General features: G+C 38.6%; 1 protein-coding gene across 4 annotated transcripts in view; it reads right to left on the reverse strand.

Annotated features, from left to right (window-relative positions):
- The window catches only part of MTHFD1L (methylenetetrahydrofolate dehydrogenase (NADP+ dependent) 1 like), a 161,562-nt gene that overhangs the window by 105,538 nt on the left and 39,053 nt on the right, over positions 1 to 16,971 (reverse strand). For all 4 annotated transcript variants that reach the window (XM_075087939.1, XM_075087940.1, XM_075087942.1 and 1 more), the window contains 5 exons: positions 15,231 to 15,338; positions 14,256 to 14,330; positions 11,279 to 11,381; positions 7,523 to 7,599; positions 3,806 to 3,946 (listed from right to left, as the gene is read on the reverse strand). In XM_075087939.1, coding sequence (XP_074944040.1) covers positions 3,806 to 3,946; positions 7,523 to 7,599; positions 11,279 to 11,381; positions 14,256 to 14,330; positions 15,231 to 15,338 — 504 coding nt within the window. The remainder of the gene's footprint in view (positions 1 to 3,805; positions 3,947 to 7,522; positions 7,600 to 11,278; positions 11,382 to 14,255; positions 14,331 to 15,230; positions 15,339 to 16,971) is intronic.

Below are 16,971 nucleotides of genomic sequence, written 5' to 3' on the forward strand. Positions count from 1 at the left end.
TTCCATTACAGAGGATAGATATTTAATCCATTACTCTTGTGGAAGGAGTCTTCTCAATTCATGCAATATTCAATTTATCTTTTTTCTATTATTCCTAGCCTGCCTCTGCATCTGGTTTATATCTGCCAATGTGTATTTTAGGTTTTACTGTTGTATTTTTATAAATATATTGCATATAAATTCAATATTAAGAGCAATTGTGTTTTCATGGAGTATATTGTGCGTACATCTGGAAACAAATCACGGAGAAGGGTTTTGTGGTTTTGGTTCACATAGATTCCAGTGAACTAAAGACTACTGTCAAACATTTAAACTTGCATATATTCAATCTGGGCAGTATTTATAAAACATGAAACCCAGTGGTTTTTTTTAAGTGACAGGTAGGACTGACCACCACCCATCATTCAGGTTGTGTGATACTTCCCATGATAAAGCTCCCTTTAAAATTTGTTAAAACTATAGGCAGTTGCAGTTCTTTGGACTAAAATGTTCCATGTCAAGTGGCTATGACAGATTCAAGCTTTTAAACTTGATCTTGTTTTATGAACATTTAAATCAAAATGATCGAACTGTTCTTGGAAAAGCATGTATATTGTTTTTCCAAGAACAGTTGTCTTGAGATCTTTTCTTTCCAAGCTATAAAGCTTTACCTCCTCTCTGACCCTGACTTGAAAGAAGGATGAAAATTCAGGTGAAGAATAGCTTCAGATCAAACCTCTTACCACACCTGAAAATTTGTTCAAGACATAAACCTCAGAAAAACAAAAATTACAGTTCAGATACTCATTAACGAATGCTTAGCCTTGCTCCAATCCTGCCCAGATAGTTTTTCCTGCAGTGTGCTTACAGCCTAGGGTGTAACAACCATATCTACAGTCTGCACCAGGCTGGACCAGCTCTGGGTGTGAACATCTGGGCCACAAACAAGGATCTCCTCTCCTGGATCCTACAGGAATCCTTTTCTAACACATACAAGGAGGAGATACAACCTACACAATCCAAATGAAGAGGGGTCAAAAATTGGGCTTGCAGAAGCATAGTAACAACATAGGCAGCACAAGCCGCAGGGGGAAGAGTAGATAGTGCATTTAAAGTCTAGAAACAGTAGGTTTAGCTGCAAGCTGTTGAAACAGACTGACCACCTGTGGGAAGAAACCAGGAACAGAGATTAAATTCCACCTGATAGAACTGAAATTTATCTTTGTACATATGAATTTATGACACGGTTTGGTCTTTGATTATACATCTCCTCCTTTATACAGTACACTCTCACAAGTGCAGTACAGTTATTTGTAAGCTCTCTCCCCTTGTACAAAGTAACCAGTATTTAATTCGATAAAGAAATCTTAGTAAGAAAACCCACTACTAATTTCCCTTTTTGACATTTCTTAAATCCCAACACCACAGCATCTGGCTTCTTCATCAATAAGTCTGCAGAAATTAATAATTGGTCCTGTCTTCAGAAGAGAAACAGGCATACACACGGATCAAACTCAAAAGTATTCACCAAATTTGGATGCTCAACCTGAGGCAACATAAAATAATTTCTCCTGGTTCAAGGTTCTTCGTGGTGTTTCACTCTTCCCACAGATTTCAGCTGTTTAGCTCCTGGGTATCAAGCCAGATTGAGGAACGCACAGCTCTTCATGTACTGTACGAATCAGTTTGTATGGACACAGCATCACACATAAGCTTTATGAAAAACACAGGAATAGAATTCAACTCTCCAGAAAGGCACTTTTCTGCCTTAACCATAACCAACTGTTCTTCCCATAGTTCTCATCTTCATTTGTAACACATTCCACAACAAAGGAGGTAGGAGTTTCTGCACCTCACAATCATGATACGTACCCAAGTCCTCCCTATGCATGGTATGAAGAAGAGAACCTGCAGAGGAAAAAGAAAGGCAGCAGCATGGCTGCAGATGGTCAAAACACATACCCTTGACACTGTGATGAATTTTTGTTATTTTTTTTTTCTGGGCAGTTCTTCCAGTGTATAATATAGAATACCGCTTTAAAGACGAACTAGAAACATATGTTCAGTACAAGTGACATTATCGAATGATTGAGATGCTAAGCATCGGAAATTTTATTTAAAAAAGCCAAGAAAACTGAATTAGTAACAGACATCTTGCTGAGCACTACTTTCACTTTAGGGACATAGTGGAAAAAATTTTCAAGTTCTTTATGCACTATTCGTAATTTCAGCCCTAACATTATATTTCCACAGAGCAACTACACACAAAACAGACTACGGAAAAGCAACTGCTTTCATTCATCAAGCTGAGTAGCATTAAGTGGTTGAAGACAGGTTAAATATTTTGCAATATTAATATATTAAAAGTACCTTCATACAAAAGTAGCATCAAGATTAAAATTGCATGTTTCAAATGTAGTTTTAATTCTGACACTGAATTATTTTAAAGTTTTTGCATATGTATTATAAGGTAACTCATTCCCCACCCCCCTACGTTTGGCCAAGACAAAGTTATGCAGTTGAAAAGGAAAATCAAAACTTCCAATAGCTAGAATATTAACTGTAGTTCTTCATGCCTCCTGCGTAATTGGGAGTAGTTGATTTGCTTTGAATTTTAATGATGACTGTACTTAGAAATTTTGGTACCCTTATATTAGTTTCAATCTTAAATCCAGGCAAGCTAGATATTATGTTTTCATTTACTTATTAAACTGAAATCTATTAAGGCTGTGAAGGTATTCCTAGCTTGTGGATTTACTATCTTTGCTGACAAGGCAGGATACTGGTTTCTTTGCTCATTCTAAAAATGCAGTAAGTTTGTGCAGACGTCCACATAAAAGTGACAAACAGGAAAAAACATGCATGGTCTCTGTGATACAGGCAGTCAGTGCCAGTAGAGTGGCATGAAAGCACAGCTCCTAGAGATATCACAGTTGCTATAAGGATGTATTTAGAGGACAAAGAAAGCACAAAAGCAAAGCATTATCATATTTATTGCGTTTAAGGTGTGCTGCCAATCTTCAGTATATGAACTTAACTGAGCAATTATGCCTCAGAATTCGAGGAATGTGATGTTACAGGAAACTAGTGCCAACCACAGTGAGCCTACTCCTGGCATACAGCTGGATTGTAAGGGTTAACCGGTAGCTTCTGCTGCACCAGAATCTGCCGTACACAAATGTGTGATCTTCCAACCATTGTTTACTGAATCACAGCCTGGCTATAAGGGCTAAAATTTGATGTAAAGGCAAAACATATTGACTTCTTTCAGAAGTTGAGGTAGGGAATGAGGAAACAGCAACTAACTAATGAAGGTAAGGAAGGTAAGGTAAGGAAGAAAACGTCTGAATGACGTGAAGAGATAGCCCTGTCCCAAGCACTATCAGGAACCTATGAATTAAGAATATTTTGTTTCCATTCTGATTTAGTGGTATAAGCATTCATGTGGCAACTATCCAACTATCATCGTAACATCTGAGCCCACTTTACAAGTACAGTAGCAAACATTACCAGCTCTCTCGAATAGGAGCCCGCACTCTTGACTCCCTCCAACACCAGATTTGTTTGCCTTAAGAACTGCAGAGAACTATCCAAGTAGGTTATGGAGACCAGAGACTTCCTGAACCAGATGTTACCAGAGAGTTGGAGAAATGAGTTCTACATCTTGTTCTCATTGTAAGCAAGTTTTGGCCCAGAAGGTGAACTTGCTTTGATATCTGACTGTGCTGCTCAAAGCAAAATCCTTGGCATGCACCTGCCTTTCTAATGCTTCAAGAGGCCAAACACTCATCAGAGGTTATTCACAGGCCTACAGCACTGAACTTACCAAATCCTCTGCTGTTACTGGTTCTCCTTTCTTGTCATTAGCCACCACCATTTTCCCCAGCCTCTCCTTCATGTCTTGCAGGCTGGTGGTAAGTGCCAGGATGGCCATAATTTCACTTGCAACAGCAATATCAAACTGAGCCTGTAAAATAGAAGTGAGAATCATGGACCAAATCAAAGTCAGGTCAAATACTCACAGGGAATCATCAGGAATAGACCTGGGAAAGACAGATTTCACACTGGAATTCAAACAAGTTCTAAACTGTAACCCACAGGTTTTGTGATTACTCAGACTAGAGTAACTTGAAACGCCTTGTTTATAGTCCCTCATTAATGTTCTCTGTTACACTTCATTTACTTGGGGACCAGCCTTGCAGAGTGCTTAGTCCCTTGGCTCACATTATCCTTAGCAGAAGCTCCCTGTAGGAGCAAGAATTTTTTTTAATGTGGCAAAAAAGAAAATCACCAGATGTGTTTTGAGCTTTACTGGCATGAACACAACATTGTGTTGGTGGGTTTTTTTCTGTAATGCTCTCCAAAAGTTTTTTTATTCTGGTTTCAAAAGCATTCTTGTTACATTTGATCATTCTTTTTCTACATAAACTAAAAATTTAGAGTCTATGCTGCTAGGTCTTGTGCTTGACCTATGATAATGTAAAATGTCGCCCATATTTTTTTAAAATGAACACATATATAAGTTAAAAACACCCAAGAACTATCTGTGACATCAGTTTTATTGCTCTTGTAGAAATATGTCCGTATTGTGCAGTATTTCAGCACAACATAAGCTGTGGTCCTTACCTCTAAGAGCTTGTGGTATACATTAGCAGTACTTGTACTAATTTACTATTAGTAAATTAGGCCACATGGTGTCAGAACATAAACAGAGAAAAAAGGCAAAGTTACTCATGTATTATGTGATAAGAATGCAATGTTGGGGGTAAACAAGAACTACAGCTTGTTTAGTAATCTCTCCAGCAATTAAAGTCTAATAGAAAAAAAATGTAGTAACAAACATCCTACTGCTAGCTATGAAAAAAAAAGCCCCCAAGACTGGTTCTATGTCAGACCTCTACCAGATGTATCCCATACTGACTAATACCAGAGGAGTCTGTTCAAATCAAGGGCTTTGCCTATTCTTAAGAAGCATCTACATAGAGATTTGTTCACCATTACCACTCCTACCCATTTGCCTAGCGCTTTAGCAGCCTCTGCCCTTTAACCTATGTTCCTGCTTTTAGGTTCTATGTTGACAACTACAGCCCAGAGCAGCCCTACTCAGGCTGACCTCTATGTACTTGCACGTTAGTCAAAACTTCTGAAGACACCTGAGCACTATTCTGCATTGGGCACAGACAGGGAGAGATATATACCATGGAAAACAAAAAATAATCCTGTAATTGAGGTTTTCAGCATAGGAATCCAAATGAAATGCTGAAGTCACAAAACAGATTTTCTGTATTCCCTGGAAGCAGTTCTATACAGAACAGAATAGCGGGGTACACAATGAACACTGTTAGCGTTATGATGACGTGGATGCTACTATCTTCTGAAGTTAAGGATGTCCCTGGTAAGTCATTGCAGCATATATAGACAGGAAATAAGCCTGAGGACTCTATGAATATGAAAAATTTCTCATATACTGGAATATTATCTAATATCAGGATATTTATCAGGAGATCAAAAAATAAGTTTTTATTATCATTGTTTCTATATAGACGCAAACAGGCACAGGTAGATGCTCAAAGCGTGACATAATATTTAATTGAAAAAACAGGCACAAAAGACTGTGGTAGCAGGTGCTATTTTAACTCTAATAACCTTTATACACCTATGAAGTGCTGACAGAAGCCTTAGCTGTAAAGCCAGTTCTCTATTGATGAAAGGATCCACCCACATGGATTCAATTGCAGGATCAAGGGCATCAGTCATGTAATACTCTTTAGAAACCACAGCATCCCTGTTCATTAAAATGCAGACTTTTGTGCCTGCTGTGCTCTGCCATTACACACAGGTGCTATTGATTTTAAGAGTGCTAGAACATCACTCCAAATATTTATAAAATGCATCTGTTAACTATGAAGTCCTGTTTTCTCTGGATCTCCGGCTAGGCTCTGAAATGAGTTTTCCTAACTGTTCTCTATTTCTTGAGTCACTAAGTCCATGTTAAAATGTGAATGGATATGCATCAGTCCAGCACATCAAAACTGAAAGCATCAAGGTCATTTTAGCCGAAAGAGCACAGAAACAACATTTGATGGCCATACGTCAACTAGTGTTCTATAACAGAACAACCCATGTTCAACTCAGCACCATAATTACAGCAGTAAAATGCTGCACAATAAGGCTAGCAGAACCTGGCTCAAAGCTAATAATCACACTGAGTCACTGAAACAAATCTAAACATAGGAAAATGTCTCAAGTGTTGAAGGAACTTGTACCAAGTACAATATTTTGTAGTCCCTGCCCATTATTAGAGATGATTGTTAGCTAAAATTGAGTTTTCTGTAAGTTAAAGACAGAAAAGTCTCTATCCAGTGTGTTTAAAATCAAAACAAGCGAGCATTTCTAGTGGAAGGTATCCCTGCCCATGGCAGAGGGGTTGAAACCAGATGATCTTTAAGTTCCCTTCCAACCCAAACCCTTCTATGAGTCTATGATTTCTCTTTTAAGTTCTTCTCTCCAATTTGACTGCTTTACCTGCTGAATTGAGCAAAAACATTAGCACTATTTTTCAGTCTCTTTATTTAGGCATAAAGTCTAGAAGAGGTCTGAAATAATAAAGAAAAATTAAAGACAGGATTTCCAAAATTAAAGCCTTATCACTACCACAATAGCTATTTACTTCACCTCAAAATAGTCAGAACCTCATTAATTTCATGATCCAGAATGTTAGATTACAATATCTTCACTGAATTAGGAGCAACTCTGCATCATCACAATGAGTTTGTTCCACCTGGCATTGCTGTTCCACTCTGCATTGTTTCAGAAATGGATTTACCCACGTGACACCAGGACCACTTGTCAGATAGTGTTGGAAAAGTCTGGGTTTCAATTTGTCAGTAAGTTCATTAACAAACTTCCATACTCACACAGTAATGTAGGTAAGCTTTTTACACTACGTGAAAATACACACATGCTCATTTTATGAACTACCCCTTCAAACCCACATATTAAAATGAAGCACATGGTCAAAGCTCTTACAGTTTAGATCCCAAAGCTGAGATGCATGACAGGGAAATGAAATCTCTGAATAAAAAGCTAATGATCCTGTTCAGTCCTCACCAACAGGACCAACACCACATAACCCACCCCTCCCCCAGTTTTTTAACATTAGGCTTAAATGTAATTTAAATTATATAAATATTACATAAATAGTTTGAGGAACTTATAAAAAAAGTAAGAAAAATCATACCAATTAATCGTACAAGGTCATAAGGGCACCTTTTATACTCATAGCATGGCAATGTTGAACCCCTAACATATGCAATTTTTTCAAGTGCTTTCAACACTGTGCAATATGTGTTGGTTTTTGTTTCTGAAACTTCAGACCCAGTTACTCATTAACATAACCAGTTTCACTGCAAGAATATTATACAACAGCAACAGATGTTAGCATTGCAATTCAAAGAAGTATGCTGAAAGAACTGCAGAAACATCTCTCAGCCTCTAAAGCAAAGTCTGTCCAGAATGAGGTATAGTAACTGCCTTTACATACCTGACGGACAAATCCTTTCTCTGTATTTGCCTGCCCCACTGTTATTTTGCGCAGGAACCTGTCATTTGTATCCACCACTGAAATAAGAGAACAGCAAAAGCAAAATGTGTTAAACAAGCACTTAAAAGATCTGGGTTTTTCCAGGCATACCTGTTGTTATACATTTAAGATTCAGCTGCATGAACAGTGTATCCAGACAGCCATGCTCCTGCATGTTAGCATTAGCACTGACTTCATTTGTCCCTTCTTGTTGATAACTTTAGATGACAGATTGAAATAACGCACATACAATTTCTCTGAACAGTATTTGATGTTAAAAGATTCTTAGTATTCTAATCTACAAATTAATATTTTACCTACGTAAGAAAAATCTGTCTTAGTAGATACAATGCACCTCAGACCTACTTCAAATCATTTCCTTCATCATCGACTTGTTAAGAGTTGATTTTAAGACTGCATGGTATAGGTTAAACTTGGTCTGTTTCTCTTTCAAAGCATGATTATATTGTCAGATTGGTTCTTCCAGACAAGTCACTTTCTTGCACGTCACAGTAACCAGCTCCACATTCAGCTGCACAGCATTCAAAGGAAGTTTTTTTAAAACTGCCAAGATCAACCATCTGCTATTTAACACAACTTCAATTTCAGACAATTGTATTTCTAACCTGGAAACACTTTTGGTATTGCAAGGGCATGTCCAAACCATCTTGTGGAATTGCTCACTTCACTAACAATCATCGCAAGGCACGTTCTCCAATTCTGCACTGACAACACTCAACTTCAAACATGCCTTTGTAGAAACCAAAAGGAAGGGCTAAGAATAATCAAAGAGCGCTCTCATCTGCTGAGAACTGATCAGGATGTTTCTTAGGATGAAACACTAGAAGGACGTTTCTCTTTGCTAGAAAATGAGACCAAACTCCAAGACCCAGGAATGGCAATCCCTACAGAATGCAAAAATAGGCTCCCTCTTTCTTATGGGCTCTTCAGCCCTACAAATGTTTCAGTTTGCACCAACCCTAAGAGAAAGGGTGGAAGGTACCCTTGATTGGTTCAGCCTGTAGCTTGGCAATCAGGTCAATCTTCTGTTAGTTGTAGATTTAAGCTCTGTTCATTTAGAAGCAGAGAATCAAGGAACCTCCAGAGAAGTCGTCTGTACTAAAGGTTAGTGAAATCACCTCCTCCCACTTTTTCCACTGCTTTTGGAGATAAACAAATTTGTCTGTATAGAAAAGGATGACACAAATACCCAAGAACAAGAGGTAATTTGAATCTCAATCCTACACAACCTCACTTCAGGGTTGTGAGCGAGCTGGGAGAAAAGCAAGGTTTAAGCCGCTTCCCCTTCTTGGGCATTTCTCACGGGGCTGTGGTAAATACCTTCTTCCCACTACATGGTATTTAGGCCCCTAATTTCTTCAGGAATTCCATTTAAGGGATGGTGCAACACAAATTTGGTTAACTCATTTTGGTTTCTATTTATACACAGTCATACTCTAAGATACTAGTACCGGCAGAAATTGCAGAACAGAGGCCGGTATATGGAGAGTAGCCTCACACCAAGCTGTGGTACCATATGGCTTGCCTCCTATTGCCCAAATTTCATAAGATGTATCTAACAAAGGCATCTGATGATGCTATAAAAGACAGATTTGTGACAAGTTAATATTTTTCATGTGTTTACATTTTGTGGGACAAAGAAGGGCTTTTGTCAATCTGTGAACTAACTGAACTGAGCTGAATCTTAAAGGCAAGGAGACAACACAGATGTCTCCTTGCATTTGACAATTTTACTAATGCTTTTGTGCCATTTGAATTGTGATCTGAGGATAGCCTGTCCACTGAGTTGCTTTTTATCTGGCCTTTCCTAGTGAAATCATGACATTAACACCCTAACCATGAATTTATAACTACCCCTGCAACTCTTTCTGGTCACTGGGATACACTAGCTTTCTCACCATGGTCAGAATTCCTTCTCCAGGAAGATTCCAACAGCTGCACTTAACAGTAGTAAAATAAGAAATAACTGATTTTGCCACAAAAGCAGTATCTTGGAAAAATTACTAGTTTGGAAAGGAAGTGTTTCTAATTAGAGCTAGATATTTCAGCTCAAGTTTTGAAGAGGTCTGGCTAGGCAGGAAGACATTTAGGTCTGCTTAAGGCTGCTCATGAGATTGAGCTTCCCAGGAGGAGAAGGGCTAAGTTTTTGCTTGGGAGAGCAGCATGCCTTCTCCAAATTTTCTTCCTTACTTGCCCAAAGGAAACATTTCAGGAAAGTTTAGGTTCAACCAAGTGTTAGGTTTAATGTATCTACTTCCTTTTCCTCTAGAGATACAAACAGGATCTGAATACCAGGGGAAGGGTAAGTAGGAGGAGACTTCCCTTCTTTTCAGAATGTTGCACCTGTTCAAGTTAGTATGAGATGACAACAAACTTTAAGCTTGTGACACTTCTAAGGAAACAGGTCCTGACTAAAATGATTTGCAGACAATCTGATAGCTTTCTTTTCTGCCCTACAAATTCCCTTGTACATAACAAGCTTCACAGACATATGAATTGCAGAAACAGTCCCAAATAAAACATTTTCCAAGTTATCTAAAACATTCCTAAAACCAATTCTTTTCCTGAAATGTTTACGATATATACATCATATAGAGTTGTGCAGAATAGAAGTTTCACTAACATTGTTTGAGGTGAATTAAATAACTTGCTGGAGGTTAAGCTATTGAGTAATATTGCCTCCTCCCAAACCTGTGCTGATAAAAATGATGAGTCTTACTACACTAAATATTTATATTACTCCTTCATCCTAATACAGGTCTTTTCCAGACATACTGTGTGATTAATAAAAAACATCTTATGCCACATCCCTCAGTATTGTCTTGAGAAAAATATCCCAAGTCTGAGATGACACACACAAAGGGCATAATAAAGCATGGCCAAGGCTCCTCACTTCTCAGTAGATTCACCTTATTTCTCTGAGCATCACAATACATTCCACTTAACAGTGATTTTTACCTAATAAAACTTTGGTGTTTGAGAACTGAGAAGAAAATAAAATCCAATGGAATTTAGCTCAAAACTTTATGCAGAGTTTACTTGCTTAAAAAAGAAAGAGATACAGAAGTTGAGGTAAACACTGAAATTTAACCCAGCACTAGAACTGGAAAATGCAGAGGGGAGATGTCTAAGGGTGTGAGAGTGGACGTGGGTTTGCTTGGCATACATAGTTGAAACTGCACCACATCTTTCATGTCTTCTTCCTAACAAAGCAAACAACTCAAGACACTTTAAAAATAGGAAAAACACATAATCTGTGAGGCCTGTTTAGTCTCTGAGCTACCCAGACTGCTGAGCTGGGGAGGATGAGGGACCAAAATCAGGGATCAAAATCAAGCAGAGTAAGTACAAATAATCTAAAACCATAATAGTCATGGTTAAAAAAAAAAAAGGGTAGGATTTGCAAAATGCACAGAAAAGCCACTTTGGTATGTTTTGAGATGTATTATCTAATGTGAGAGAAACAAGGGATGTATCTTTCAGAATATTAGCGTGTCTTGAGTTACTACAGATAGTTGACCAAGTTTAGAGCAATGTACTGCATCCAAATTTGTTATACAGCCAAATTTCCCACTTGCAGATGGGTTGCTCTTACACTCAGAGAGCAGAAACAGCTCCGATTAATGTAAAATTAAGCAAATTAGGAAATGAGTTACAATTAAATCTAAGCTGAAATGAGGCTTTTTGACTACCTACCTCTTTGCCATGTTATGGTAGATGGGTCTATATCAAGGCGCACAAATTTGCCAATCTCCTCTTCTGTTAATGTCCCAGGATCAGTCTTGTTTATTCCCAGCCTCTACGCAAAAACAAGTTAAAGAAATGTAATGAAGTGGCTTTTTTGCTTCAAAAGGTATAGCTGCTCTGGCTTATCACCCCCTCTTTTAGCAAGCATTTTGGAAAGAAGCATGTCAGGACCAAAACTATTTAAAAAAAAATAAACCACACAGGAAACCACCTGTAAATAAAATATGGACAAATACAGATAGAGAAATGAAAAGAAAAAGGAGAAATATACATAGGCCATTAAAGTAACAATCTTTCTTACACAGCAGAAACTCTTAATGTAAACCAAAAAGAAAATTCAACATCATCAGTTGCTATTAAAAAGATAATTAATTGCTTGCTCTAGTTTGTGGAAGTCTTTGAAAGACCCATGAGTTGTCTTGTGTGAATCATCTTTGAATTAAAATAAAAACTTCTGCTTTAAGAGTCCATCATTCATAAACTCAGTCACTTATCATGAATGAGCCAATACCTCCTGGCTTTTACAGATTCACTATTTCAGCAACACCAAACCTTTTTTTAGGTGAATCAACATAAAGATGGATCAGAAAACTGTTGTCTTAAGCGGGGAAAAAAAGTCTTAATTTTCTCTGGCATTAGAAAGCATTCTTCAGTGAATTAACCAACATTCTTACACTTCAGGACTAAAAATCAAGCAAATCTAAAAGTTTAAAATACTGAATTTTGACGAGCTACTACAGTTAGTTCCCTATTTAAACCAACAGTTATTTATAGAAAGCTGGGGACATCTGTTTGAGAGTATTAAAACTGTTTTCACTACACTCCTATTTGAAGATTGGTCTCAGACTGTGAAGGATGCTTTCAAATCTGGATGCAGGCACTGGGGCATTTCCCATTGTAGTCAGAAGGGGAAAAAGCTGTTGAGAACAGCTTGGAGGTTTTGATGCTTGGTACCCTAAGATTTTTCACCCCGGTTTCAATGAAGAAAGGCTTATGTCCTCAACTGCCAGTCCTGTATTCATACTTTTCTAATCTGTTGGCAAATTTTAATCCAATTTGACATAGTTAAGGGATAGTTTCTTACAAATTCTATGAAAATAGGCAGATTGAGAAAGGAGCAATATCCCACTAGCATCACTACTGAGGGATGGCAGTCAGAGTTCAGTGCTCATGCCTCCTGGTTGGTGTATCAGGCATTTGCCCAGACACATTTTTCCAGAGCATTTTGCCCAAAGCATTTTTCCACAGAGGGTTGACAGCAAAATTTTCAGTTATTTTTATAACTTTCAGCTGTTGCAAGAAGGTCTGGGCACTGGGGCTGCAAAGGAAGCAGCCTATCCCCAGGGTCTCAACATCTATACTGGATCTAAGCAGCAAGAAAAAAAGCTGACTGATCTGGATGCAGATGGGAAGGAGTGAGACACAGAGCTGACATGGAAAAGGAGACAAAGAAAAGGCTGGAATAGAAGTAGTTAAAGAGATGAGGTAAGGTAAGGTAAGGAGGTATTGAGCTACTAATTACTGTGGGGGGGGGGGGAAAGCAGAGGAGCAAGGGAATGAGAAAGGTAGCTCCTGAGGTTAGACAAGGTGTTTAAAATAAAAAATTTGCACGGGACTTTCTGCAGTTACAAGTCCAAACCACACATGTAAGGGAGGAGTTTCAATCTTAATAATCCTCTTTGGAAAAAAAATGTAACCCCACCACATAAGATACCTTTTAACATTTGATTTTTTCTTTTTTTTTTCAGTATAAGGCATCATTACAATAAAAATAATTCACAGCTAAATAATTCAGTTATATTGGAAATTATGATGCACATATTTGAATGTTATAAAGCCGAACTTTTTTTTACTCAGTTGCAGCTCATGTGAGGAGAGAGAAATCCATTTCACCTGCAGAGATAGTTGGTACGTCATGAATAACCAAACTGCTCCCTGTCCTCCCCCTGTTGCCCTACACAGTGTAAACAAGGACAAAACAAAAATACTCCAACATTCTGATGGAAAATTCTGTGAGATCTACTATGCCATAGAGGCAAGCAGGTATCATTCACATTTTAGTTTATCATCTTTCAACCGAGCAGCACAGAAGCTTAAAATGTGATGAGAAACTTTTTTTTTTTAAAAAAAAAACAACAAAAACAGGAGCTGATATTACCTCTATCTTCCTTTCCACCCCCCAATGCCAAGTGCACACTTGGCAGCTATCCATTGCCATCCAGTGACTCTGCACAACACTGGTCAGGACTCAAAAGCCTACCACAAACATGGAACTGGAAGCCGAAGAACAAAGCTGTCCTTAAGGGTCATATTCAAGGGGTTCATATTCTCCTTCCCCTATGCTAGTTGACCGTGTTGCACTCTCATTATTTATCAGAATAGCAGGCTCAAATCCAGATACGTTATTCATACATGAATTACACAGGAAGCTCTTCTGGAAGCATTCAGGAAGCAAGATGGGATGTAAAACTATACTGTGTACACAAATGTACTTCTACCCCTCAAAGGACGAACACTGTCAAACTGACATCAATAAAACCCAGAAGTGTATGCTGTAATAAACTTTCAAAACCAGAAAATATTGCAAAACCAAAGAATGTGAGCTTTCTAACTTGACTTTACCATAATAGGAAAAGTATTTTAAAAACTCTAATATTTCATCAGGAAAGACACAGCATTTAAAAACATTATTGGTTTATTTCAGAAGAAAAGAACAGGAAAAATGTTGGTTATGAAAATAATATCAGACCCAAATCCTATTACTTGAAGGAGGATGATTTTAGAAAAAAGTCTGGACTTGATAAATTCGTGAGGGAGGTTTATAGAAACTTGGCCCCATAAATCAAACAATTAAAAAAAGTTGCATAACAGAGTGCATTTTATGAAGAGATACTCTAATTGAGGAGAGAGTACATTAACAACTTACTCTCAGACGGGCAAGCTGAATAGCAGAAAATCCTCTCGCTCCATTAACTACTGGAACCAGTCTATTATACAAAGCCTAGAAAAAACACACAAGAAGTTAATAAAACAAAAAAAGTTACAACAAGGAACTATTTAAATAAAAAGTTAATGCTTTTATTTTATTTAGACTAATTTCAGTAAGAATTTCCCAACCACATATGTTGGACTTGTTAGCCATTTAAAAAAAAATTCTAAGAAGGTGGTAGTTCTTAAGCAATACCTACGATTTAACAATCTAAATCCAATTACTAAAATTGTTTCTACGTTTCACAGGAAAAAAAGTATAATTTTTGAAATTGGGAACCCTTTAAAACTTTAACCAGAGTCCAATATCCAAACTATAACTATCATTTGCCAACTGGCCTAAATGCACGTTTGTGTCGTACCAAGTAAAGGCAATATGACAACCCTGCTCAGTTTTAACACTGCAGTCAAAAAATGAGGCTCCTTCCTTTACTTTCTGCCTTTAAAGACTTGAGTTAGCATTTCTGTGAATGTCATAACAGATTTAGTGGAAAGAAGAGGATGAAGTTTATTTTCACCATAAGCCCTTCTTCTTAAGGTATATCATACCCAACTATACATCAGAAGAGTAATTTTTAACTTTAAAAGGAGTATACAAATTATTAAAAAAAATAAGATTTATGGAGAGAGAACACATTTTTTATTTAGACTATTTAGAACAGTGTCAAATAGTTGACAACGTTCTGGGCATAAGATCCTTACTTTAAAGACTATCTTATGATATCTATATGCCATAAAAAAATTTATGCTATAATCATACTTTCCCAGCAGAACACAAAATGGCTTCCACAATAGCTTCTGTTCACACAGTGAAAATATAAAAAGATAGCCAACTTATTTTGCTTTGAAATGTAGTTTATTGAGAAACTGACATGAAAAAAATGCCACGTGGATATTAGAAAATAATTCTCACCTTATCAGACTGAGTGTTCTCATGCAAGATCCTAGCATCAATAGCAGCAGCCAGCAAATTATTCGCAGCAGTTATAGCATGAATATCTCCAGTCAAATGAAGATTGAACTAGAAGGTAAAAACCCCAACAAAATCTTTTTATAAGAAACCATTTAACTCATTTGTTAATCTCAGACAGATTAGCAGAAACGGTCCCTGCCATCTCCCTGAGGTTGCAACACAGATTAGTCACCTATCAGCATAGATGAAATATTATCAGGCTGAAAATACACTGAGCTATACAAAGGACTTGTTTTTACCTGAGTACGTAGTAAACTGCCCTTAGTTTAGCTGTATAAAGCCACAGACATCTTTATTCTTTGCTAAATGATCCAAGAATGAAAAGCCCAGGGCTATGGTTCCACATCATTAATACTAAATCAATTTACCATCAGCATTTACTGTTTGACCCAGATCAGAGGTGCAGATTTCTGCTGAATCCCCTGGAGCACACCATGTGTGCTGGCTTTGGGGATGTATGCCAGCTTTCTGCTAGCCACAGAAGAACAGCCCATAGCTGACCAGGCGTGGACTTTGCTGATACAAAATTTGCCCAACAAAGTTTTGTGGAAAAATCTGAAATCAGTAGTTTAGATTAGATTAGGACTTGTGTTACGTAGGTACTGTATTTTTTATGGATCTCTGACAGAAGAAGGCAGAAGGTCAGTTTTAATTGCAGTGCAGCAGTGACTGTGGAGGAGCACTGAGCAACAGACACCAGCTCCTGACTGTGCTCACACTCATGTGCAACAGGGGATCAAAACTGTAACTAAGCCCTACACTAGGGCGCGTCTGGACCAGCCGTGCACTTTCAAGGTGGTACTTCACCCGTTCGGGCCATGGAGTGGTTTTGTTGAGCTCTGAATTAGACTCTCCTGCGGTGAAACTATTGTGCATTTCCAAACAAGCACTGTGAATAAATGCATAAGCTTAGCCATACTGTTGTTACGTGCCCCATTGCCCAGAGAATCTGACTGCATTTTACACTCTGGAAACCAACACAAAACTCTGCTGTCAACTACAGCCTGCTGAAGCCCCTGGGCGCACAGCTGAGCCTGCTGAGGACAAGGGAGGGAGGCTAAGGAAGGCACTCAGTGCAAATGACAGCAGCCAACCAACATGAAACACTACACGGTCTACTTTTCATCTTTGTCCTTGACCTAGCCTGTTCCTAAACTCATGGATCATGTAGCTTTACATCGTGAATGTCGTGTTAGGCAATGGTGGACACTTCAGTCAGAGCATCATTATTTTCAGTGAGAGTATTTTGACTGCAAAGCCAGCACGTGACTTTCAGAAGCCCTCAAAGAGGGCTAAGAATGATGCCATCTTCAACAGAAATCCATTTACTTGTGGGTAGAGAACAGCTGCTGACTAATATAGAGGCAAGAAAACAATTCTCTCACTTTGACACTGCCAGGGCCTGGGGAGCACCCATCAGCCCTGACTGCCCCCCGGGGCTCCCCCACAGCCCATGACCCCACGTCAGCAACGCCACGGCCAAGCCAGCTTCCAGCTCCCCACAGCCCTGCCCAGCCATGAGCCCTGCTGAGCCAGGCCCACGTCCTGGCCTGGCCCTGGCCCATCCCCAGGGAGGTGCCCGATGCCTGGGGCTGGGGTTGTCCTGGTGCTCCTGGCTGGGGGTGGGACGTGCACTGGCTGCCAGGCCCTGCCTAGCCATCCCCATGGGGACCCCCAGCCC

Source organism: Phalacrocorax aristotelis, chromosome 3, assembly GCF_949628215.1.
Source record: "Phalacrocorax aristotelis chromosome 3, bGulAri2.1, whole genome shotgun sequence".
NCBI lineage: Eukaryota > Metazoa > Chordata > Aves > Suliformes > Phalacrocoracidae > Phalacrocorax > Phalacrocorax aristotelis.